General features: G+C 41.2%; 1 protein-coding gene across 1 annotated transcript; it reads right to left on the bottom strand.

The window, feature by feature from the left end:
- Nucleotides 1–9223: 9223 nt before the first annotated feature.
- On the bottom strand, nt 9224–17753 carry LOC113126333 (C-type lectin domain family 10 member A-like). The gene is made up of 11 exons (XM_026300297.1): nt 17450–17753; nt 16503–16619; nt 15220–15330; nt 15057–15119; nt 14646–14761; nt 14420–14507; nt 14283–14300; nt 12506–12568; nt 12068–12210; nt 11170–11267; nt 9224–9335 (listed from the first exon to the last, which is right to left on the bottom strand). The coding sequence occupies exons 1-11, from the start codon at nt 17607–17609 to the stop codon at nt 9224–9226; spliced, it is 1089 nt and encodes a 362-aa protein (XP_026156082.1). The 5' UTR covers nt 17610–17753.
- Nucleotides 17754–27081: the final 9328 nt, after the last annotated feature.

The raw sequence follows: 27081 nt of genomic DNA, 5'->3' as shown, positions 1-27081 counted from the left end.
CAAGCAGATGAATTCAGTTAAAGGAATAAAATAATTAGAGCTCAGTGAAAAATGCTGAATGAAAATGTCTCTGTGTATTTTGGCGTCCTCACATTTTTACACAGGAGGACGACGGTGGATTGTGTGTCTGTTTCTTACAGTGGAGTTGTGTTGTGAAGGGATCACTTCACAGGCAGTTTGGAGAGGAGGACTGATCACAGCCACCAATGACTCTTTGCCTGGACATATGTCAGTATTATATGAAGACAGACTCAAATCAGGGCAGCAGGGCAGTGATGTTGGGGGGGAAAGTGTCATCACTGTGCTTCACAGACCAACAGTCTCTGTTTGGCATCATGTGAACTTGTTTAGTGTTTGCTGCTAATGAGTTGAGCGGTCGTGTTGAATCTTACAGTGTATGGACAGGGAGATGATCCCAACCATCATCAGAAGGCACAGCACTCCCAGACACACTGCAGCTCCTCTCAGAGGTTTTCTTTGGACTGGAGGATGGTTCTGACTGTGTGGTCCTGCACAGGCAAAGCACACAGAGCGAGTTTAACCAAACACAGCTACACTTATTACCCATCATCCTCTGCTTCTACCATTAGACCTTACCCTCTAGCATCATTGGTTAGATCTGTGGCTGTGGTGGCGTCTTGTCAACAGTCTGTCAACAGCGTCACTGATGTGACAAACTATTTTAACACCTTTGTTAAACCACTGATCTGACAGTTTCAGTTATGATGAACCACTGAATTTTCCACCTGACACCCTTGAATTAAAATAGTCTTCAGTCTGTCTTAGCTGTACGGATGTGGTCATTGTGCACGTCCCACTTCTTCCTGCCTTGTGGTTGCTCTTTGTGCTCAGTGTAAACGTGTCTTTCCCAGAGTTGAAACAACACTGGTCAGTTAAATGTTCCATTTGATAAAAGCAGCAACAGAAGACGTGAAAAGCTGTGGTACTGTACATTTTGTCAGCAGCTTGTTAACAGAACATCATCCGACTGACTTTAGGAAAGACTTCATACTGCACATGTCGCTGTATAGAAACTAACGTACTTAGATAGTCACTTACCTCCTTCCTCAGACTGAAAACCAGTGGGATCATCTCTGATATTGTCTGCATTCTTGTAGATCTGCACCTCCCTTTTGTTGTGTCTCACCTTCCGTGAAACATCTGGTTTGGCATTTTTGTTTGAGGACATCTTCAGAGGACTGAGACAGCTGATCAGCAGATAAACTTCACTTTCTTTTCCCACACTGTGTTGACTGGCTGCTATACTGCAGTAAAACCTGTGTACTAGTATAGTAAACTTTGTTAAACTGTGTAAATCCAGATGCTGCTGTTGGGTTTCTTGCTCTGTGTGATTTAAGAACATTCAGGAAGTAGCAGCAAGACCAGTATCACTCACACCCCACCCCTTTACTTTCTTATGCCAGGAAGCTGCATCGTCCAGTCTTTGCATTGATGAAACTATTTAGACAAACTATAAAAACCATGTGAATCTAAAACTTTGGGAAACTGAAAGTATTTTCTAAGTTTTTCAAAACAGCAAGAGTTTGGAAATCCAACATGCATGTGTTGGTAAAAGACGTGAGCACACACCCACACAGAGCAGGTTATCAGGAAATGTTTTTCTCAGCAGCAGAGCAGTGTAGTGTCTGCAGGTCAGTGCAGCGAGGAGCCAACACTGTTCACTGGACAAACTAAACACAAATCTGATCAAAATCATCCTGATTCCAACTTTCCTGTTGACATGGACATGGATCTGATGAGAATCCATTTTCTTTGAGCTTCATGTTTATTGTTGATTTTATTTGTCATCACTTGTCTGTTTTCAGTGAAGAGGGCAGTACAGATTGATATGAGCATTCTGGTGCCCCCATGTGGTTGAGCTGTATGAAGTTTTCTGTCCTGAGCTGTACTGAGCCAAGTCAGTGTCTTCAACCACTTTGACCTTAGACCTTTTATATATGAGCCACAGTCCACATTCAGGAAGTGGCAGCACAAACACTTTATTTTCAGCTGTTCACATTGAGATTGTATACAACGATCTGTTACCATCCCTGTCGAAACAGAAATCCTTTCCTTCCATTTTCCATTCAGCCACTAAATGTCTCCACATTCCCCCCCACCCCCCCTCAACTAAAGACACACCTGTTAACACTCCCCTCATGGCCCAGCAGCCAGACTACATCTGTACAGCCTGTTATTTGTCTTGGAAAACTATGGTCTTTGTGAAAACATTTTTCTGACTAAAGAGCCTGGAGTCCTGGAGACTGGTTAGTTTTTGAAGCAGGGCTCCTTCCTGGCCTGTATCTACACCCCAAACATGTCACATTGACTTTATGTCAATTTAGGACCATGTCAAAATTCCTGCCCTTTATGTTTTGTTCCACCTCTTTCTCTGCGTTCACCCTCATTCTCACTTCTTCAGCACCCTGTAAAAGGACCTGCCATTCTCAGTCCAGCCACCAGATGTCTCTGAATATCTGGATATCCTGGATATCCAGCCATGATGCCATCTTGAATCAACTTTGCCTGTGCCTCCTGTCAGCTGATCCTCTGCTCGCCAGCACACCTGGTTATCATCCCCTGATCACTCTCCCCAGTAAATATACTGCTCTGGTTTCACTTTTATACCACAAACTTCCAGCTGTTCCTGTCTCTTCCTGGTTTTCTCTGTTTGTCCTGGCTTTGGATTTTTTAGCTGTACTGGACTCTACCTGGATTTTTCATCTGTTCCCTCAGATCATTTGCCGTGATCGGACAACTTGTGTGTTTCCCTGCACGTTGCTATCCACCTGTTTTCCCTGCCTCACCACAGGCAGCTGTCCTGTCTCCTTTTGTGTTCACCCTATACACCTCAGACTTCAGTACAACTCTAGGTCTCGCCACCTACAGAAGTTCTCTAATGACTCTGCAGTGAAAATCACAGGCAAACATAAACAATAGGACTTTTCCATCAACACCACATGGCTCCAACTTCATGTAAGATCTAATCAATGGTGATCATTTTGGTTGATTTGCAGTTATTTCCACATTATATGTCTAAAGTCACAGTCAGACAGTGACAAACTGATGAAACCAACAACAAACAGATGCCCATAATTGAAACCCGTTGATTTTTGTTTGACCTTCGTTAATGTCCGGTTGAAAATCTTGTAAATATAAACATGGTTGGCAAATAGTTACCGGGGAACAAAGGGAAGACTGGCAAATCTGCCAGGGTTAAATTTCCACCGTAACATGAAATGAACAAAATTCAGAGTCGTTTTAACACTGAGCCGATAAAAACTAATTTAGAACAATGTTATGTGAAGTTTATTTACTGGACTACGAACATTTTCAAGTGTTTTTTTCCTGTTTTAAACCGTTTTTGGTCGAAGTGTCCGATTGCTAGCATAAAGTTTGTATAGCATGTGGTTGATTTAGCGTGATACGACAGTCGGGAGGATCTTACTGACACTGCGAACTAATATCCGTGAGAATTTTTAATGAAGGTGGTCTTTTTCTTTCCAATGGGACTTGCTGAAACTCGTATAGGCCTACTGACTTTAGGGTGGACCCACAGGCAGAGAGCAGGAGCTGTTCACCTGTTGGTGATTGAATCAATGGGCACTAAGCTCCAGCAGATTTTGTTGTCATTAGTCTATTTTCTCTGCTTGGATCATTCACAGGAAAGTCATATTGAAACGTGTGTGTGTTTTTCTAGCTGCATCATTTTGTGCATCCATTTTCTATTTGGTTGTATGTGACGTTCTGTCTATTAGAAAGTAGGAATATGCTGGTTCCTGTTGAGTATAACGGACTGAGCAAATGGGTCAGGGCACCACAGACAGAGGATGTCTACAATGATCCTGAATTTCTCCAAGGAAGTTATTTAAGTGGTGAAAAGTAACCTCTTTGACTCCAGTACTGGGATACCTTCTATTTTATTCTTGTTTTATTGCTGCTTTATTATTATATGACATTTTGATGCAATGCACTTGCTTGAAAACAAGACCTGAGTGCTTTTTGCTCTCTGTTTGCATATCCTATATTTATCCATGTCTTAAGGGTGTATCACTGTATTTTTAACTTTAGTTTCTCTCTTTTAGTGGAGGCAAAACTTGGTTTGGCAAGTTTCACATCCTTGTTCCTGAAGGATTGTGCAGGAGTGGAAGTGGATCCAGACATATTTGATGAACTTTTGAATTGGTCTCAGGCGTCTTTCAAGGCCTTGACTGAAGATTGCAGTGGTAAGATAATGCAGTTGTTTCTCAAAATGTCTTGGTTATTAATTTATTGCTAGTGTAGATTTTATCTGCACAGTTTGAACACAGTTTTTCATCACAGTGCTATTTGTGTGTTCTTAGACAGTGTTGAGGATTCTTCTTCAGGAGCCTCATGTTTGTCAGAATAATCTCCATCTCCTGCATCTGAAGGCTCATCAAGTTCAGACTCAACAATTATTCTTGAATCTACCAAAACTCAGAAAAGACATTTGATTGAGGGACGTCCTGACAGCAGTATTGCAAGAGATGTAAGTTATCTTTTTTATACAAATATCAAATGTTGGAGAGACTCATTGTGTTTTATTAAGTGCTCAGTTTGAATGCAATACAATTGTTGTTTCAGGCTTGACCTGCATTCAAAGCCAGGTGGTGACCAAATATTCAAAGAATATGAGAGAACAAACCATCTGTCTGATGGGACAAGAAGAAAACTGGTGAACATACTTGTGACAAACATGGTAGAGTGTCATGGGTAAGTGAGGTTGTTCTTGTAATTGTTGAATGTAATTTTAGGTATTTACATTTAAGTTTTTCTTTAATTGGATATTTGTGTAAAATCAATTATCTATGATGTTTGTCTCTTCTCAGGAGGATCGTCCCAGTAAATGTCCACATTACATATGCACTAGGCATCACAAGCTTGTTCCCAAACTTGAAGGGCCCAGATTCAAAGAATGGATATGTAAGTACTAACATTAACAACATTAACAGGAATTGTTTCTGCCTTCACTACAGTAGTTTGCAGAGCATCATGTTGTAATAGTAGGTGTCTTTGTCAGATAATTTGTAAAGTGTATGTTTGAGTATGGGATGTAGTTTTCCTAATAGGTGCAAAATGAAAAGCTGGATTATGTATAAAATGTATTTGGAATGGATCACCAATGCAATGTCAGATCATGTGATGTTTTATAACTGGGCCTCAGTGCTTTAAATTGAACATAAGGGTTTGTACAGGGTCTGTGCTTGTTCTTCAAATAGGTAACATTGATTATTTTACTTGATAGGAACATTTCTAAGATCACCAGAGTGGTTCTGGCTACTTGGCATGGAGGTTGAAAACTGTCCAGTGTGACTCTGCTGAAGAGACCAGGAGAACAAAGTCCACTTTTCAAAATGGCATGTGAGTGTTGAGAAAAACTAACACTGGTTAGAGTTGAGAAGTGTTACATTTCTAACTCCAAAAGAGTCAGTAAAGTTAGTGTGAAGATGTCAACTCTCCAAAAAGAGTTAACACTTTGTGGTGTGGACCCATATTGTCACGGAAACTTTGTTACTGACAGCTGATTTGACATTAACGAAATTGCAGTGTGCACCGGTTAGAATGCTGGTAGGACCTCCAAACAATGATGATCCAGATGGATGATAATGAGCAGGTTTTCATGCGTGATGTTTCTAACAGTGATTTGCACCTTGTCTATAATATGGTGGATTCTGACTTAGCATGGAAGTTTGTTAAAGTCACCTTTCAGATTTTAATAAATAAGCCTCCACCCCTGAGAAGGCAAGGCAAGCCAAGTTTATTTGTATAGCACCATTCATACATTACGCAATTCAAAGTGCTTTACAAGGCATATAATTACATTAAAAGCATTGAAAAGAGCATTTAAAAACAAAGACATTTAACATAAAATAAATTTAAATCAAATAAAGTAAATTACAATAAGACGTAAAAGCACATTAAGAAAACAAGGATGAACAATTATTCGAAGGCAGCAGTAAACAACAGTGTTTTCAGTCCTGATTTGAATGAGCTGACAGTTTGAGCAGACCTCAGGTGTTCAGGAAGTTTGTTCCACAAGTGAGGAGCATAGTAACTGAATGCTGCTTCACTTTGTTTTGTTCTGGTTTTGAGAACACACAGTAGACCTGTCCCAGATGACCTGAGGGGTTTGGAAACCTCATAGGGAACTAATACATCTTGAATATATTTTGGTCCACAACCATTTAGTGCTTTATAAACTAGCAATAAGATTTTAAAATCTATCCTTTGACTAACGGGAAGCCAGTGTAGTGATCTAAAAACAGGTGTGATATGGTCCAGTTTCCTGGTGTTTGTAAGGGCTCTGGCAGCAGCATTCTGGATTAGCTGCAGCTGATAACTTTTTGCTAAGACCTGTAAACAAGTCATTACAATAATCTGACCTACTGAAGATAAATGCATGAACAAGTTTTTCTGCATCTTGTTTAGACAGAAAACCTTTTATTCTAGCAATGTTTTTCAGGTGGTAATAGGAAGATTTAGTGATGGATTTTATGTGGTTGTTAAAATTCAGGTCTGAGTCAATGATTACACCAAGGTTTCTGGCTTGATTTGTAGCTTTCAATGACATGGAGTCAAGGTGAGCAATGACCTTTGACCTTTCATTTTTGGGGCCAAAAACAATCACTTCTGTCTTTTCTGTATTGAGCTGGAGAAAATTCTGGCACATCCATTCTTTGACTTGATTAATACACTCACATAATGAAATTAGAGGACTATAATCATGAGATGATACTGATATATAAAGTTGGGTGTCATCTGCATAGGTATGGTAGTCAATGTTGTAGTATTCCATAATCTGAGGGAGGGGCAGCATGTAGATATTCAATAAGAGAGGACCAAGAATAGACCCCTGAGGAACCCCACATTTCATTTTTGTTCACTCAGACTCATAGTTACCAAGTGAGACAAAATAGTCTCTATCTTGTAAGTAAGATTTTAGCCAATTTAACACTGAGCCAGTAACTCCCACCCACATTTCTAGTCTATCAAGCAGCACATAATGATCAACTGTGTCAAATGCATCACTGAAATCCAGTAGTACTAAAACAGAGGTTTTGGATTAATCATTATTTAAATGTAAATCATTTAAAATTTTAACAAGTGCTGTCTCAGTGCTGTGGTGTGCGTGAAATCCAGACTGAAGTGCATTAAAAAGATTGTTTCACACCATAAAACTGTGAATTTGTTGAAAAACTACTTTTTCGATTATTTTTCCCAAAAATGGAAGATTTGATATTGGCCTGTAGTTACTTACTGCTGAAGCATCTAGATTAGGCTTTTTAAGAAGAGGTTTTGTAACAGCAGTTTTTAAGGCCTGAGAAGATTTAGACTCAGTGGGAAAGATAATCCATGGTTTAATGAAGACATTGCTATACCGATCAGAGAACGTAGTTCTGCATGGACCACGGCAAAGAAACTAATGCACTAGTCATAAAAAATATTAAAAGTGAGCACTTTCTTAATTTAATCGATCAGAATTTAAATGATCCTAATAAATTCTGGAAGGTGGTTAAATCATCAGCAGGAACTCCAAACCCTCCTACTCCCCTTCTGAATGAATAAGAATAGGTCAAAACAAAATTAATGGTAAAAACAATATAGCAGATGCATTTAATAAATATTTGATCAGTTCAGGTTCAAATATCTAATCAAACCTCCCAGAATATGCCCCCGGTGAAGAAATCAACAATTCTGAAAGTTTTGTAAATAACTTTAATTTTTCTATCATTTCACAATCCTAAGTCTTTAAAGCCTGATCCAGTCTGGTCCAGCCAGACCACATCTGTGCAGCCTATTATTTGTGTGGGAGGACTTTGATCTTTCTGAGGACAGTTTTTCATGAATTAAGATCGTGGAGTCCTGCTGACGGGTTAGTTTTTGGAAGCAGGACTCCTTCCTGACCTGTATCTACACCCCAACCATGTCACATTGACTTGATGTTAATTAAGGACCATGTCAGAATTCCTGCCCATTATGTTTTGTCCACCTCTTTCTCTGCATTCATCCACATTCTCACTTCTTCAGCACCTTGGAAAGTTACAAGATCTGCTGTCCTCCATCCAGCCACTAGATGTCCTCAGATTCCTCCCATTTCTCTCACCTACAGACAGACCTGTCCCACTACCATCATGAACCAGCAGCCAGACTACATCTGTGCAGCTTATTATTTGTCTGGCAGTACTTTGATCATTGTGAGGACGTTTTTCTGAAAAAAGAGCCTGAAGTCCTGGAGTCTGGTTAGTTTTTGGAAGCAGGGCTCCTTCCTGAACTGAACTGCTCCTTCCTGCTCACTTCTTCAGCACCTTGGACAGTTACAAGATCTGCCATTCTCCATCCAGCCACCAGATGTCTCTGGATATCCATCCATGATGCCATCTTGAATAAACTTTATCTGTGCTTCCTGTCATCTGACCCTCTACTCACCAGCACACCTGCTCCTCATCCCCTGATCACTCTCCCCAGTAAATATACTGCTCTGGTTTCACTTTTATACCATAGACTTCCAGCTGTTCCTGTCTCTTCCTGGTTTTCCCTGTGTGTTGTGGCTTTGGATTACTCAGCTGTTCTGGACTCTGGTTGTTGTCTTAGTAGAAACATGACAGAGGCCTTTTTCCAGCTGCACAGACACTGCTGCATCATCCTGACCACATGTTTGTATTTTCACAAAGAATTCCCCAGACACACTGATGATATTAGACAATGCATTTGGTGAAGAAGCCTTTAATAGTTTGTTGGTTCTTTACAGTATTTTCTAATGTGGTTAATGTGACACATGTTTAGATGAAGAAAAGATCCTGGTCCAGGTAAAACGAAGCAGATACTAACTCCAGGTGTATCAGAGAAAATGAAGAAGACACTTTGAGCAGTTTGAGCAGCAACAGACTCATGAATGAAGCAAGTAAAGCAAAGTAAAGACAAGCTGCAGTTCACTTTTATTCTAACCTTCTGTGGGACGACAGAGTCAGTGAGTGCACATGTAGTTGTTGTGTGGACGACTTCCAGCCCCACTGCTCTGTCTGCACCATAGAGCACAGAGGGACAATGTCTATGGAATCCAGATGGTTGAACATGTGAACTAATGGAAGATGACTCTGAGGCTCATGCAGAGCTTTTCATAGTTTGGTGTCTTTGGTCTGATTGGACAAAAAGCTTCATCCCAACAATCCACAGCCCTCTGACATCAGCACAACCAGGGAATCTATTTCTCACAGATCCATGTTTTATATTCTCTATCATAAGTTGTTGTCCATTTTCCTTGTTGGTCACAACATGATCCATAGTACCCGTTTCCATGTCCTGTTGCCCAGAACCTGTGGACAAATGAAATATAGTTTTAAACTGGGCTGAAACTCCTGATTATTTTCATATTCACATAAACTTGAATCTCACTTTGAATATTTCAGATATTTTCCATCATTTTTAGGGGATTTGCAGACACCTCAAACACAAAGGATTATGGGTATGAGTCTGGTCCCAGATGTGTTATGAAAACTGGATCCAGGACTTAGACATGGCATCCATTCATTCCAAAGAAAGTTACTCTGCTCATACTCCAGACCTTTTCTCTGGTCCTGGTCTGACTCCTGGTTTTTAAGGTCCCTGCACATGTTCAGTAGGGTTTCTCTGAAACAGCTTTAAAGGTTTGACCAATTTTAAATCTTAATGCTTGAAAAATGAATGACAGAGAAGTAATAATGGAGCTGGTGCAGTTTGAGGTGTTCAGTCAACAGTTGGACTCACATCAGTTTTCAATGGTCGTCTATGAGGAAAAGACTTTGTGGGTTGCAGGGATTTTAGTTGCAGTACCTCAGTTTGCCAGCAGGACAAACTGGTTGTAAAGCTGCTCTCTTAATCCATCCCTGGGACTAATGGTCATATTCAGCTTTTCAGACCTCATAGTACCATATTATCCCAATAGACCACTTCGCTCTCAGAGTGCAGGCCTACTTGTGGTTCCCAGAGTTCTCAAAAGCAGAATGGGAGGCAGAGCCTTTAGCTATCAAGCTCCTCTCCTGTGGAACCAGCTCCCAGCCTGGGTTCAGGAGGCAGACACTCTCTGTACTTTTAAGGCTAGACTTAAAACCTTCCTCTTTGACAAAGCATATAGTTAGGGCTGGCTTCAGGCAACCCTGAACCATCCCTTAGTTAGTTATGCTGCTATAGGCCTAGACTGCCCGAGGACCATCGGTGCACTGAGCTCTCCTACCCCCCCCCCCCCCCCCCCCCCCTTCTCTCCCACCTCATGTATATTCCACCATTGAATGTTACTAACCTTGTGCTCTCTCTCTCCCCTAGTTTGTGCTCTCTCCCTCCCTCTCTCTCTCTCTCTCTCTGTACCTTCTGCAGGTGTCCCTGGTCCTGGAGCTGTTTATCGCTGATGTGCAGTTACTGGCCCCACCAACTTGCAGTGTCTATTTGTTGTTTATTGTTGCTGTTCTTTTCTCTCTGCTCTATCCACTCACCCCAACTGGTCGAGGCAGATGGCCGCCCAAACTGAGCCCGGTTCTGCTGGAGGTTTTTTTTCTTCCGTTAAAGGGAGTTTTTTCCTCTCCACTGTCGCCAAGTGCTTGCTCATAAGGGAATTGTTGGGTTTTTAGTTTTAGTTTTTGTAAAGTGCCTTGAGATGATTTGTATTGTGATTTGGCGCTATACAAATAAAATTGAATTGAATTGAATTGAATTTTTCCTTCATATGTTCTTCCCTTTCTAAAGAGCAGAGAAGAGGCAGGTCGTCCTTCATGCTGAGCTAAAGTTAAAGGACCTGCAGTCACATTTGTTTGACTTGTGAAGTTGAGAAGCAGTTTGTTCTTTTCTGTCTGAGGATACAGAGCAGCACACACGTTCAATAAGCTGAACTGTGACCAGGGCTTTGAAGACTTTCTGAATCCTGACTCTTTCAAACTGAGTCCTTGTTACTGGACCTCATCACAGACTGCAGATGAACAGAGCTCAAGTCCAGCTCTTCATTCAAACACTGTTTTCTCTTCACGTTCTTTCATTGGATTCAACATCTGCAGGTTGTTCCAAACCAACACTGAGAAAATCCTTTGAACATGTGTTGCTGTCCTGCCTTTAACACATGGTTCTGTTAGTTTCCAACAATGACTTTGATGGCACTGAAATAGAAACAAAACACTGGCTCACGTTTCTGTCAGCGGTGATCCGTCCACCCATTTCCATGTACTGTCTCTGAATAGACCGATCCAGGACTGTCCCTTCGAAGTCAGCGTTGTGACAAATTCCTAATAGTTGACAAGAGACAATAATTATTTCTCCATTCATAATTCAGTATTTCTGTTGTAGTAAAATCGTCCTGTGAGTCTGTCTGAAGGAAAAACTAAATCTACTGCAACTTTTCTTTTCCTCCATGGAGCATAAATCAGAAACACCCAAAGAACTGATGAAGATCAGCTCCTCTCATAGACCGACCGTTGTCACAGTAAAACCAAAGTTAACATGTCATTTTATCAGAATGTGTTTTTCAAACCAACACACACATTTGGAGGGTTTTTGAGATATTGAGAATGAATTGAATAATGAAATATTTCCCTTATATGAACGTTTGTCTCTAAATTCTCTGAACCATTAGAGCTCAGTTCATGCAGAATCAGTCAGACCTCCTGTTTTTGTCACTTTAACCAAGACTTTTCTGTTTTACTGCAAATGTGCAGTGACCTAAACCAACTCCAAATCCAAAAATACCAATCCAGGCCTTAAAATCTCCAGTATGTGAAATAATAATATCCATGGCCTTAAAATCAGCTTCCATGATAGTTGATGTAGAAAAGCAGCAGTGACGTGGACCCAAATGCCTGTACAGTCCACACAGGCAGAGCAGGTTGAATTCCAGGCCCTTTACTAGAATCACTAGTCAGTGACCAGGTTTCCAGTTGTGCAGCCTGAAAGCTGTTTAACCAGGCAAATAAATCCATCAGGGTCCAGACAGGAGGCAGGTCCCAGACTGGCAGCAGGTCAGAAACACAAGGAACAGATCACTGGCAGTTACATCAGAGATCACACACACAGTAACAAACACACTCACCTGCTCCTCTTTGCTGTTTATCGACACCAGATCAGCTCCTTTGTCCTGACAGTCCGACCTACTTTCATACCACCGTTTCTTCTCAGTGGATTTAAAGTAACAGCTGCATCCAAATCTCGTCCATCCTTCAGGACACCACTTCCCTTAATGTGAGACAAGTGTTTTAAAGCCAGTTCATGTCATTCAGTGTCAGACTGATAAGACTTGGACTTTCACTGTGTAGGTTCAGATCTTTCTGTCTCCACTTTTCACTTTCAGGTTCTTTACTCTGTAAATACGACGTCACTCTCATTTGAAGTGATTACCTCCAACACAAATATCCACACAGCAAAACTGTTCAACTACATTAGACAGTTAGAATTCAAAGTGACTCTTCAGTGATATCATAGAAACTGGTTTAATTCTGATATTTGATCATAGTTTTTAAACTTTTCTCACCTTCAGTTTTGTCCTTCAGCTTCTTCACTTCTTCCTGTAACTGACTGTTGTCGGCTGCCATGTCTTAAGAAAATCAGCAGCAGATAAAACATGAAAATGTTGATGCAGTGTGAAGTTGGATCATGTGTTTTATGGTATTTGCCTGTTTGTTAAAAAATCTTAGTGAATTTTCTCCTGGAGCTGCTTTAAGTCATTCTGTGACTGATAATCATTCTGCTTTATAAAGACATAGCTGAGTTACTTCCTGTGTGTCATGATCCGCACCATGCACTTCCTGTTTTATTTTGAAAAGGATCATGGCAGGATCTTGTTTTGGTTTTTTGTCTGTCTCTTTACTTTGACCCAATTAGTTCATTGTTTCCACCTGCACCTCGTTTTTCACCCCATGCCTTTTTATACGCCAGTTTGTTCCTTTGTTCCTTGCCCGGTTGTCTGTTGTCTAACCCTGTTCTGTACACCTTGATGATCCATGCTTAGGACCCCTCATGTCTCAAACCTGTTTCACTTCCTTTCCTTTTTTGGATTTTGTTCATGGACTGCTTTCTGTACTCCCAGGTTTGAGTTGAGTTATCCGTCTTTGTTTTCTGGTTTTTTCCCACATCTTGTGTTCATGTGTCTTTGTCCCATATTTATGTCTCTTGTTTCATGCCCATGTGTTTCCTTGTCCTGACTCCGTGTCCCCATGCTCATGTTTCCCTGTGTGATCTGGTGCGTCTCCTTAGTTGTGTGTGACCCAGACCCCTTCATGCCTTGATTCCCTATTTGTATTTCATGTTCATGTCCCCTGTCTGGTCTGGTGCGTCTTCCCAGGTGTGTGTGACCCAGACCCTTATGCCTTGTCCCCCTCAATGTTCATGCTATTGTCCTACGTTCCTGTTTTTTACATAGTCCCGTGTGCCTTGTTCTCCTCGTGTCCCTGCCCATGTTTTTCACTTATGAGTTTCCTTGCCTCGTCCTACTCCTGTTTTGCGTGTTTATTTCTTGTTCAGCCCTGTTTTAGTTAAATAAAGACCCTTTTCCTCACTCCTGTGTTTGTGTGGGTGAAATGTGCTCCTGACTATGCCCTAGTTCATGACACTGTGCTTTAGTCTTTTGGCAGCAAAGTCTTGTTGCTCCTGAGTTTTTCAGTTTTCTGACGTTTTTTTGACAACTACTGTCTCATTTTACTTAATTACTGATGGATGTTACTGTGGGGAGAAGAACCTACACAAGAGATGAGCTCCTCTTACTACATCAGATCTGGAGTAGACCACCCTGTTCCAGCTGAGCTGAAGAAGTCTCTCCATGGAAGCTGAGCTGGTGCTAAACTAAAGGCAGTAGATGGAGATACAAGTCTGTGGCTGTTTCCCTAATAACAAAGCCTGGATCACTAGAGACATCAAGTCAAACCTTAACCAGGAACAGGAGGCATTTAAAGATGGAGACAAAGACTCCAACATGTCCGACATGAGCTGAAGAGGAGATTAAAGCAGGCTGAGGAGGACTACAGAAACAAAATAGACAGAAATCTACAGCACAACAACATCAGAGAGGTGTGGGGGGGGAATTAACATCTTCACTGGCTACACAGAAAGAACAACCAGGCACCAGTGGCTGATGTGGACAGAGCCAATGAACTCAACAGGTTCTTCAACAGGTTTGACACTGAGGCAAATGGACTTTCTGCCCCAGCCTGTCCAGTCATACCCCCTCATTCCTCCAGTGTCTCCTTCTTAATCTCCTCCTTGTTCTCCACCTGTGTGCACCCCCACCACAGCACCTACACCTGCTCCCTTACCTGGGCAGGCTCCACCACCTGTAACAGTAACAGGGGGTGAGGCAGCAGCTACAAAGACTGTGGGAAGGCAGCTGGTCCTGATGGTCTATGTCCAAGGCTGCTTAAGGACTGTGCTGCCTGACTGTGTGAGTCTCTACAGAGGATCTTCAACCTTAGTCTACAGTTGATGTGGTGACAGCCTCCAGATATCTTGGTGTGCACCTGGACAACAAGTCGGACTGGTACCTGAAGATAGATGTTTTATGTAAAACAAAAAAAAGGGCAGAGATGACTTTTCCTCCTAAGGCGGCTTAGGTCCACAGACGTCTGCAGAAAGATGCTGCACGTTTTACCAAACTATGAGTCTTTGCTGTTTATCGACACCAGATCAGCTCCTTTGTCCTGACAGTCTGACCAGCTGTTAGACCACGTTTTCTCCTGAGTGGATTTAAAGTAACAGCTGCATCCAAATCTCGTCCATCCTTCAGGACACCACTTCCCTTAATGTGAGACAAGTGTTTTAAAGCCAGTTCATGTCATTCAGTGTCAGACTGATAAGACTTGTACTTTCACTGTGTAGGTTCAGATCTTTCTGTCTCCACTTTTCACTTTCAGGTTCTTTACTCTGTAAATACGACGTCACTCTCATTTGAAGTGATTACCTCCAACACAAATATCCACACAGCAAAACTGTTCAACTACATTAGACAATTAGAATTCAAAGTGACTCTTCAGTGATATCATAGAAACTGGTTTAATTCTGATATTTGATCATAGTTTTTAAACTTTTCTCACCTTCAGTTTCGTCCTTCAGCTTCTTCACTTCTTCCTGTAACTGACTGTTGTCGGCTGCCATGTCTTAAGAAAATCAGCAGCAGATAAAACATGAAAATGTTGATGCAGTGTGAAGTTGGACCATGTGTTTTATGGTATTTGTCTGTTTGTTAAAAAATCTTACTGTCATTTTTCTCCTGGAGCTGCTTTAAGTCATTCTGTGACTGATTGTAGCTGCTGCTCAGGTTGTTGATTCTGATCATCAGCTGCTCGTTTTCTAATGTCATTGAAACATCTGATGAGAAAAACACCAGAAGAAACAGACGACATCAAATCATTCTGCTTTATAAAGACATAGCTGAGTTACTTCCTGTGTTTTATTAACCATTACAGTCACAGCTTTAACCTAGAGTTCAGTTATTCATCAGTGAGCTGCTGTCCATCCTGGCTTCTGTCTGTCTCTCTTGTGTCCTCTGGGACTCCTCTGATATATTTCACCCTCACATCTGACACAGACTGAATGTCTGCAGACATGTTGAGGGACAAAGAGCTAAAAAGCCCCTGAAGCTGTTTTGGACCAGTCTTCACTGTCTGTTTCTGTCTGAGTCAGGCAGCTTTCAACAGGGCATGACGGAAGTAGCAGCAGGTCCACCCACAGCCACAGATACTTGACGCACTTTGTTCCTGTTTCCTGAAAACCTTCATTTGTGTGTTATAAGTTGAATTACTGGACTATATGATCCATGCAATGGAGTTGGAAAAACCTTTTGAATAAAGTGAGAAACTCAAGTCCTGCTGAAAAGGTTGTTTGTTGCAGAGATACAAGTTGTGTTACTCTGCAGCAGCACTGTGCAGCACTTTGCTGAATGTCCACACACTATTAATAGAGACACAGAGAAACAAAGAGCTGAGCAGTTTCTGACACAGGAAATGTGACGTGTGGTCTGTGCAGGTATTGAGGTTTAGACTTGATGAGGAACTAACACCTTCAACATGTTCTGATGTTCAGTCGTATGAACATTCACTCACTCAGACTTTTTACAGCAGCTGCACTGAAAACTGTCAACTGTTGTCACCAAGCAGATGAATTCAGTTAAAGGAATAAAATAATTAGAGCTCATTGAAAAATGCTGAATGAAAATGTCTCTGTGTATTTTGGCGTCCTCACATTTTTACACAGGAGGACGACGGTGGATTGTGTGTCTGTTTCTTACAGTGGAGTTGTGTTGTGAAGGGATCACTTCACAGGCAGTTTGGAGAGGAGGACTGATCACAGCCACCAATGACTCTTTGCCTGGACATATGTCAGTATTATATGAAGACAGACTCAAATCAGGGCAGCAGGGCAGTGATGTTGGGGGGAAAGTGTCATCACTGTGCTTCACAGACCAACAGTCTCTGTTTGGCATCATGTGAACTTGTTTAGTGTTTGCTGCTAATGAGTTGAGCGGTCGTGTTGAATCTTACAGCGTATGGACAGGGAGATGATCCCAACCATCATCAGAAGGCACAGCACTCCCAGACACACTGCAGCTCCTCTCAGAGGTTTTCTTTGGACTGGAGGATGGTTCTGACTGTGTGGTCCTGCACAGGCAAAGCACACAGAGCGAGTTTAACCAAACACAGCTACACTTATTACCCATCATCCTCTGCTTCTACCATTAGACCTTACACTCTAGCATCATTGGTTAGATCTGTGGCTGTGGTGGCGTCTTGTCAACAGCCTGTCAGCAGCGTCACTGATGTGACAAACTATTTTAACACCTTTTGTAAACCACTGATCTGACAGTTTCAGTTATGATGAACCACTGAATTTTCCACCTTACAGCCTTGAATTAAAATAGTCTTCAGTCTGTCTTAGCTCTACGGATGTGGTCATTGTGCACGTCACACTTCTTCCTGCCTTGTGGTTGCTCTTTGTGCTCAGTGTAAAAGTGTCTTTCCCAGAGTTGAAACAACACTGGTCAGTTAAATGTTCCATTTGATAAAAGCAGCAACAGAAGACGTGAAAAGCTGTGGTACTGTACATTTTGTCAGCAGCTTGTTAACAGAACATCATCCGACTGACTTTAGGAGAGACTTCATACTGCACATGTCGCTGTATAGAAACTAACATTGATGTGTGATGGGCTGCAGGAGCTTGGGTTGGAAAGATCAGTGTAACATACTGAGGGAAGAACAAACTTTAGGTCCAACATGATTGAAAGGCACAACTGACAAATAAGCATTAATTGTTAGATTACTGATTTATCATGGGGCGCCACGGTGCTACAGTGGTGTCATATTGTGGCCTCACAGCAGGAAGGTTTCAGGTTTGAATCCTGTTCAACCTCAGGGCCTTTCTGTGTGGAGTTTGCATGTTTCCCCCCTGTGTGTCTGTTGGTTTGAAGTGGATTTGATAATTTCTCACTTACCTCCTTCCTCAGACTGAAAACCAGTGGGATCATCTCTGACATCGTCTGCAGTCTCATAGATCTGCACCTCCCTTTCTTCCCACTCTCCATCTTCCTCCTCCCTTCTGTTGTGTCTCACCTTCCGTGAAACATCTGGTTTGGCATAAATATCTGAGGACATCTTCAGAGGACTGAGACAGCTGATCAGTAGATAAACTTCACTTTCTGTTCCCACACTGTGTTGACTGGCTGCTATACTGCAGTAAAACCTGTGTACTAGTATAATAAACTCTGTTAAACTGTGTAAATCCAGATGCTGCTGTTGGGTTTCTTGCTCCGTGTGGTCTAAGAACATTCAGGAAGTAGCAGCAAGAACAGTATCGCTCACACCCCACCCCTTTACTTTCTTATGCCAGGAAGCTGCATCGTCCAGTCTTTGTATTGATGAAACTATTTAGACAAACTATAAAAACCATGTGAATCTAAAACTTTGGGAAACTGAAACAATTTTCTAGGTTTTTCAAAACAGCAAGAGTTTGGAAATCCAACATGCATGTGTTGGTAAAAGACGTGAGCACACACCCACACAGAGCAGGTTATCAGGAAATGTTTTTCTCAGCAGCAGAGCAGTGTAGTGTCTGCAGGTCAGTGCAGCGAGGAGCCAACACTGTTCACTGGACAAACTAAACACAAATCTGATCAAAATCATCCTGATTCCAACTTTCCTGTTGACATGGACATGGATCTGATGAGAATCCATTTTCTTTGAGCTTCATGTTTATTGTTGATTTTGTTTGTCATCACTTGTCTGTTTTCAGTGAAGAGGGCAGTACAGATTGATATGAGCATTCTGGTGCCCCCATGTGGTTGAGCTGTATGAAGTTTTCTGTCCTGAGCTGTACTGAGCCAAGTCAGCTGCTTCAACCACTTTGACCTTAGACCTTTTGTATATGAGCCACAGTCCACATTCAGGAAGTGGCAGCACAAACACTTTAGTTTCAGCTGTTCACATTGAGATTGTATACAAGGATCTGTTACCATCCCTGTCGAAACAGAAATCCTTTTCATTCCATTTTCCATTCAGCCACTAAATGTCCCCAGATTACCCCCACCTCTCTCACCTACAGACACACCTGTTAACACTCCCCTCATGGCCCAGCAGCCAGACTACATCTGTACAGCCTGTTATTTGTCTGGCAAAACTATATTCTTTGTGAGGACATTTTTCTGACTAAAGAGCCTGGAGTCCTGGAGACTGGTTAGTTTTTGAAGCAGGGCTCCTGCCTGACCTGTATCTACACCCCAAACATGTCACATTGACTTTATGTCAATTTAGGACCATGTCAAAATTCCTGCCCTTTATGTTTTGTTCCACCACTTTCTCTGCGTTCACCCTCATTCTCACCTCTTCAGCACCCTGTAAAAGGACCTGCCATTCTCCATACAGCCACCAGATGTCTCTGGATATCCAGCCATGATGCCATCTTGAATCAACTTTGTCTGTGCCTCCTGTCAGCTGATCCTCTGGTCACCAGCACACCTGGTAATCATGCCCTGATCACTCTCCCCAGTAATTATACTGCTCTGGTTTCAATTTTATACCACAAACTTCCAGCTGTTCCTGTCTCTTCCTGGTTTTCTCTGTTTGTCCTGTCTTTGGATTTTTTTTAGCTGTACTGGACTCTACCTGGATATTTCATCTGTTCCCTCAGATCGTTTGCCGTGATCGGACAACTTGTGTGTTTCCCTGCACGTTGCTATCCACCTGTTTTCCCTGCTGCACCACAGGGGACTGTCCTGTCTCCTTTTGTGTTCACCCTATAGACCTCAGACTTCAGTACAGCTCTAGGTCGTGCCACCTACATAAGTTCTCTAATGACTCTGCAGTGAAAATCACAGGCAAACATAAACGATAGGACTTTTCCATCAACACCACGTGGCTCCAACTTCATGTAAGATCTAATCAATGGTGATCATTTTGGTTGATTTGCAGTTATTTCCACATTATATGTCTAAAGTCACAGTCAGACAGTGACAAACTGATGAAACCAACAACAAACAGATGCCCATAATTGAAACCCGTTGATTTTTGTTTGACTTTCGTTAATGTCCGGTTGGAAATCTTCTAAATATAAACATGGTTGGCAAATAGTTACCGGGGAACAAAGGGAAGACTGGCAAATCTGCCAGGGTTAAATTTCCACCGTAACATGACATGAACAAAATTCAGAGTCGTTTTAACACTGAGCCGATAAAAACCAACACTAGCAGAGTCAGTGTTGGAGTAAATGTTGGGAGTTTCCCACAGTTTCACACTCGGAGAGTCAAACTGGACCGCGCCTTTATTTCCGGTGAAGAAATGCGGAGCTGGATTTTTCCAGTCGCCATTTTCTCTCTCATCGCGGTAAGTTCAATTCTTTCAAATTTCATCTTTTAGCTCAATATTAGCACATGTTTATTTAGAACAATGTTATGTGAAGTTTATTTACTGGACTACGAACATTTTCAAGTGTTTTTTTCCTGTTTTAAACCGTTTTTGGTCGAAGTGTCCGATTGCTAGCATAAAGTGTGTATAGCATGTGGTTGATTTAGCGCGATACGACAGTCGGGAGGATCTTACTGACACTGCGAACTAATATCCGTGAGAATTTTTAATGAAGGGGGTCTTTTTCTTTCCAATGGGACTTGCTGAAACTCGTATAGGCCTACTGACTTTAGGGTGGACCCACAGGCAGAGAGCAGGAGCTGTTCACCTGTTGGTGATTGAATCAATGGGCACTAAGCTCCAGCAGATTTTGTTGTCATTAGTCTATTTTCTCTGCTTGGATCATTCACAGGAAAGTCATATTGAAACGTGTGTGTGTTTTTCTAGCTCAATCATTTTGTGCATCCATTTTCTATTTGGTTGTATGTGACGTTCTGCCTATTAGAAAGTAGGAATATGCTGGTTCCTGTTGAGTATAACGGAGCGAGCAAATGGGTCAGGGCACCACAGACAGAGGATGTCTACAATGATCCTGAATTTCTCCAAGGAAGTTATTTAAGTGGTGAAAAGTAACCTCTTTGACTCCAGTACTGGGATACCTTCTATTTTATTCTTGTTTTATTGCTGCTTTATTATTATATGACATTTGGATGCAATGCACTTGCTTGAAAACAAGACCTGAGTGCTTTTTGCTCTCTGTTTGCATATCCTATATTTATCCATGTCTTAAGGGTGTATCACTGTATTTTTAACTTTAGCTTCTCTCTTTCACATCCTTGTTCCTGAAGGATTGTGCAGGAGTGGAAGTGGATCCAGACATATTTGATGAACTTTTGAATTGGTCTCAGGCGTCTTTCAAGGCCTTGACTGCAGATTGCAGTGGTAAGATAATTTAGTTGTTTCTCAAAATGTCTTGGTTATTAATTTATTGCTAGTGTAGATTTTATCTGCACAGTTTGAACACAGTTTTTCATCACAGTGCTATTTGTGTGTTCTTAGACAGTGTTGAGGATTCTTCTTCAGGAGCCTCATGTTTGTCAGAATAATCTCCATCTCCTGCATCTGAAGGCTCATCAAGTTCAGACTCAACAATTATTCTTGAATCCACCAAAACTCAGAAAAGACATTTGATTGAGGGACGTCCCGACAGCAGTATTGCAAGAGATGTAAGTTATCTTTTTTATACAAATATCAAATTTTGGAGAGACTCATTGTGTTTTGTTAAGTGCTCAGTTTGAATGCAATACAATTGTTGTTTCAGGCTTGACCTGCATTCAAAGCCAGGTGGTGACTAAATATTCAAAGAATATGAGAGAACAAACCATCTGTTTGATGGGACAAGAAGAAAACTGGTGAACATACTTGTGGCAGACATGGTAGAGTGTCATGGGTAAGTGAGGTTGTTCTTGTAATTGTAGAATGTAATTTAGATATTTACAATTATTTAAGTTTTTCTTTAATTTGTTATTTGTCTAAAATGAATTATCTATGATGTTTGTTTCTTCTCAGGAGGATCCTCCCAGTAAATGTCCACATTACATATGCACTAGGCATCACAAGCTTGTTCCCAGACTTGAAGGGCCCAGATTCAAAGAATGGATATGTAAGTACTAACATTAACAACATGAACAGGAATTGTTTCTGCCTTCACTACTTTAGTTTGCAGAGCATCATGTTGTAAAAGTAGGTGTCTTTGTCAGATAATTTGTAAAGTGTATGTCTGAGTATGGGATGTAGTTTTCCTAATAGGTGCAAAATGAAAATCTGGATTATGTATAAAATGTATTTGGAATGGATCACCAATGCAATGTCAGATCATGTGATGTTTTATAACTGGGCCTCAGTGCTTTAAATTGAACATAAGGGTTTGTACAGGGTCTGTGCTTGTTCTTCAAATAGGTAACATTGATTATTTTACTTGATAGGAACATTTCTAAGATCACCAGAGTGGTTCTGGCTACTTGGCATGGAGGTTGAAAACTGTCCAGTGTGACTCTGCTGAAGAGACCAGGAGAACAAAGTCCACTTTTCAAAATGGCATGTGAGTGTTGAGAAAAACTAACACTGGTTAGAGTTGAGAAGTGTTACATTTCTAACTCCAAAAGAGTCAGTAATTACACTAAGTTAGTGTGAAGATGTCAACTCTCCAAAAAGAGTTAACACTTTGTGGTGTGGACCCATATAGACACTGGAGAAGTGTTGAAATCAACTCTGTGTTAATCTGACTATGCTGATTTTGCTGTGTTCCCACAGTGTGAACAACAGGGGGCGGTGACATCTCAAGGCACCACAGAGGTCTGCAGACACAAGCAGGAAAGTGGGCTGACTACAGCCTGGCTGATCTTACTGCTTTTCCTGTCAGGTAACATCCATCCTAACCCAGGCCCAGAATTGGCACAGCGTGAAAATCCACTGACCTCAAAAACAGCAGAGGACTGTGTTTTATTCTGTTTAATGAATAAACTAAATAGACACAATTGGTCTCTGGGCCAAGCAAACTGACTGTGACGTTATAGTTCTGTCAGAGATGTGGTTAAAACCATCAGTCACTAATGATATGATCCACATTGATGGATATAATGTGTTCAGGACAGATGGTGTAAACGAAGGAGGAGGAGTTGCAGTCTATACAAAGACGTCATTGGACTGTACCTTGGTGGACTCGTTCACTAAACCAGAGTGTTTTGAAATGTTAGTGATGAAGTTAAACCTTGCTAACGGCACTGAGCTCACAGTAATAGGATGTTATCGTCCACCTTCGGCATCACGTGAAGCCGTCACTGTTTTCGGACATTCTACATAAACTGTCAGACACTGAGTTGGTTCTGTTGGGTGACTTAAACTGGGACTGGCTATCTGCAACTTGGTTAAACCCTGAGCATTTGGACAAGTCCACTTTGTCTGTTATTCTTAGGACCTTTCCACACAAATATGCTGCCGCCTGGGTACTTTGTAACGATGTTAGTGATCATTGTGCAATTGCTTGTGTTAGAACCTGTAGGCTTCCTAAAACTAAACTTAGATATATTTTTAAACAAAATTCTCAGTGTTTTAATGAGCAGGTTTTCATGCGTGATGTTTCTAACAGTGATTTGCCCCTCGTCTATAATATGGTGGATTCTGACTTAGCATGGAAGTTTGTTAAAGCCACCTTCCAGATTTTAATAAATAAGCCTCCACCCCTGAGAAGATTTAGAGTCAGTGGGAAAGATAATCCATGGTTTAATGAAGACATTGCTACACTCATCAGAGAACGTAATTCTGCATGGACCAAGGCAAAGACAGGCAATGAGGTTAAGCATTGGAATGATTATAGAGGTTGAAGAAACAAATGCACGTCATAAAACATACTAAAAGTGAGTACTATCTTAATTTAATAGATCAGAATTTAAATGATCCTAATAAATTCTGGAAGGTGGTTAAATCATCAGCAGGAACTCCAAACCCTCCTACTCCCCCTGAATTAATAAAAATAGGTCAAAACAAACTTAATGGTAAAAACAATTTAGCAGATGCATTTAATAAATATTTGATCAGTTCAGGTTCAATTATCTAATCAAATCTCCCAGTATATGGCCCCGGTAATGGAATCAGCAATCCTAAAAGTTTTGTAAATGCTAAATATTTTTCTGTCATTTCACAATCCTCAGTCTTTAAAGCCTGATCCAGTCTGCATTGTAAAAAACCAGCAGGTCCAGATCAAAGTGAGCCTTATCTTTTAAAAGCAGCAAGTTTGATTGCTGGTCCCATTCCCTTTATTTTCAACCTTAGCCTTTGTAATTGGTCAATTCCTAGTTCTTGGAAGCTGGCCTATGTCCTCCCGCTACTAAAAGGTGGAGACCCCACTGTTTTGCATAAATGTCGGCCTCTTTCTAGACCCTCTGTTGTTGCTAAAGTGTTTGAATCCCTTAGATTCTCTCTATATAGCAATAAATCTAGTGTTGCACTGTATATTGATTTGTCTAAAGCATTTGACACTGTAGATCATGGTCTCCTCCTTCAAAGTCTGTGATTTTGTGTTATTTCTTTTGATTAGCTATTATACGGCTGTTTAGCGTTTTTGTTATTTGATCTTTTGTTTGTTCGAGATCGTAGGACTATATTTAGCGTTTGTGTTTGTTTCCCATTATTCGTATAGTATCGTAGGGCTCACGGAGCGTTTTTGTTTGAGCAGGGCTAAATTAGCGTTTTGTTTGTTTTGAACATTCTGTTTTGTATTCTGTATTTTGACAGAATAAATATTCTTGTTAATTGTAGTTCGTCTAGTTCGTGTTTGTTGAGAGTGGAAGAGGTTTGGAGGAAAACTCCACAATCGTGTTACGCTCCGGCAACCCCTAGGCTGGGGCGTAACACTAACGTGTTTCAATCCCATAGGTTCTCTCTAGATAGCAATAAATCTAGTGTTGCACTGTATATTGATTTGTCTAAAGCATTTGACACTGTAGATCATGGTCTCCTCCTTCAGTCTACAACATATAGGTTTAAGTAGTAATGTTTTAAACTGGTTTTCTAATTATTTAACTGGAAGAAGCCAGTTTGTCCATAGACAACTGTACATCTGATGATGCATTTGATGAGGAACGCTGAACCTGGAGTCCTGGAGACGGGTTAGTTTTTGGAAGCAGGGCTTCTTCGTGACCTGTATCCACCCCCCAAACACATTGACAATAGGACATGTCAATTATGCCATTCTCCATCCAGCCACTAGATGTCCTCAGATTCCTTTCACTTACAGACACACCTGTCCCACTTCCCTTATGGACCAGCAGCGAGACCACATCTGTGCAGCCTATTATTTGTTTTGCAGGACTTTGATCATGGTGAGGACATTTTTCTGTACAAAGAGCCTGCAGTGCCTGAGACTGGTTACTTTTTGGAAGCGGGGCTCCTTCCTGAACTGAACTGCTCCTTCCTGCTCACTTCTTCAGCACCTTGGACAGTTACAAGATCTGCCATTCTCCATCCAGCCACCAGATGTCTCTGGATATCCATGCATTATGTCATCTTGAATAAACTTTGTCTGTGCCACCTGTCAGCTGACCCTCTACTCACCAGCACACCTGCTCCTCATCCCCTGATCACTCTCCCCAGTAAATATACTGCTCTGGTTTCACTTTTATACCATAGACTTCCAGCTGTTCCTGTCTCTTCCTGGTTTTCCCTGTGTGTCGTGGCTTTGGATTACTCAGCTGTTCTGGACTCTGGTTGTTGTGTCTTAGTAGAAACATGACAGAGGCCTTTTTCCAGCTGCACAGACACTGCTGCATCATCCTGACCACATGTTTGTATTTTCACAAAGAATTCCCCAGACACACTGATGATATTAGACAATGCATTTGGTGAAGAAGCCTTTAATAGTTTTTTGGTTCTTTACAGTATTTTCTAATGTGGTTAATGTGACACATGTTTAGATGAAGAAAAGATCCTGGTCCAGGTAAAACGAAGCAGATACTAACTCCAGGTGTATCAGAGAAAATGAAGAAGACACTTTGAGCAGTTTGAGCAGCAACAGACTCATGAATGAAGCAAGTAAAGCAAAGTAAAGACAAGTCCACAGCCCTCTGTCATCGGCAGAACCAGGAAATCTATTTCTCACAGATCCATGTTCTATATTCTCTATCATTATAAGTTGTTGTCCATTGTCCTTGTTTGTCACAACATGATCCATAGTACCCACCTCTGGGTTTTCCATGTCCTGTTGCCCAGAACCTGTGGACAAATAAAATATAGTTTTAAACTGGGCTGAAACTCCTGATTATTTTCATATTCACATAAACTTGAATCTCACTTTGAATATTTCAGATATTTTCCATCATTTTTAGGGGATTTGCAGACACCTCAAACACAAAGTATTATGGGTATGAGTCTGATCCCAGATGTGTTATGAAAACTGGACCCACACTTAGACATGGCATCCATTCATTCCAATGAAAGTTACTCTGCTCATAATCCACAGACCTTTTCTCTGGTCCTGGTCTGACTCCTGGTTTTTAAGCTCCCTGCACATGCTCAGTAGGGTTTCTCTGAAACAGCTTTAAAGGTTTGACCAATTTTAAATCTTAATGCTTGAAAAATGAATGACAGAGAAGTAATAATGGAGCTGGTGCAGTTTGAGGTGTTCAGTCAACTGTTGGACTCACATCAGTTTTCAATGGTCCTCTATGATGAAAAGACTTTGTGGGTTGCAGGGATTTTAGTTGCAGTACCTCAGTTTGCCAGCAGGACAAACTGGTTGTAAAGCTGCTCTCTTAATCCATCCCTGGGACTAATGGTCATATTCAGCTTTTTCCTTCATATGTTCTTCCCTTTCTAAAGAGCAGAGAAGAGGCAGGTCGTCCTTCATGCTGAGCTAAAGTTAAAGGACCTGCAGTCACATTTGTTTGACTTGTGAAGTTGAGAAGCAGTTTGTTCTTTTCTGTCTGAGGATACAGAGCAGCACACACGTTCAATAAGCTGAACTGTGACCAGGGCTTTGAAGACTTTCTGAATCCTGACTCTTTCAAACTGAGTCCTTGTTACTGGACCTCATCACAGACTGCAGATGAACAGAGCTCAAGTCCAGCTCTTCATTCAAACACTCAGTTTTCTGTTCACGTTCTTTCATTGGATTCAACATCTGCAGGTTGTTCCAAAGCAACACTGAGAAAATCCTTTGAACATGTGTTGCTGTCCTGCCTTTAACACATGGTTCTGTTAGTTTCCAACAATGACTTTGATGGCACTGAAATAGAAACAAAACACTGGCTCACGTTTCTGTCAGCGGTGATACGTCCACCCATTTCCATTCCCAGGTAGATGTCGTTCCTTCCTGTACAGTCCATAGACCGATCCAGGACTGTCCCCTCACGTTCAGCTTTGTGACAAATTCCTAATAGTTGACAAGAGACAATAATTATTTCTCCATTCATAATTCAGTATTTCTGTTGTAGTAAAATCGTCCTGTGAGTCTGTCTGAAGGAAAAACTAAATCTGCTGCAACTTTTCTTTTCCTCCATGGAGCATAAATCAGAAACAGCTAAAGAACTGATGAAGATCAGCTCCTCTCATAGACCGACCGTTGTCACAGTAAAACCAAAGTTAACATGTCATTTTATCAGAATGTGTTTTTCAAACCAACACACATTTGGAGGGTTTTTGAGATATTGAGAATGAATTGAATAATGAAATA

The sequence above is a fragment of the Mastacembelus armatus genome, chromosome 11 (genome assembly GCF_900324485.2).
Source record: "Mastacembelus armatus chromosome 11, fMasArm1.2, whole genome shotgun sequence".
NCBI lineage: Eukaryota > Metazoa > Chordata > Actinopteri > Synbranchiformes > Mastacembelidae > Mastacembelus > Mastacembelus armatus.
Note: the sequence above shows the minus strand (reverse complement) of the source record. Positions and strands in the feature narration are given on the sequence as shown.

What these genes read in the sequence shown, in the direction of transcription:
- LOC113126333 (XM_026300297.1), bottom strand. Translation starts at nt 17,609, where the DNA reads ATGTCCTCAGATATTTATGCCAAACCAGATGTTTCACGGAAGGTGAGA. An exon ending in GCTGAAGGACAAAACTGAAG is followed by an intron (nt 12,211 to 12,505) that starts GTGAGAAAAGTT and finishes TCTCACATTAAG; the next exon opens with GGAAGTGGTGTCCTGAAGGA. An exon ending in TAAACAGCAAAGAGGAGCAG is followed by an intron (nt 11,268 to 12,067) that starts GTGAGTGTGTTT and finishes GTCAACTATTAG; the next exon opens with GAATTTGTCACAACGCTGAC.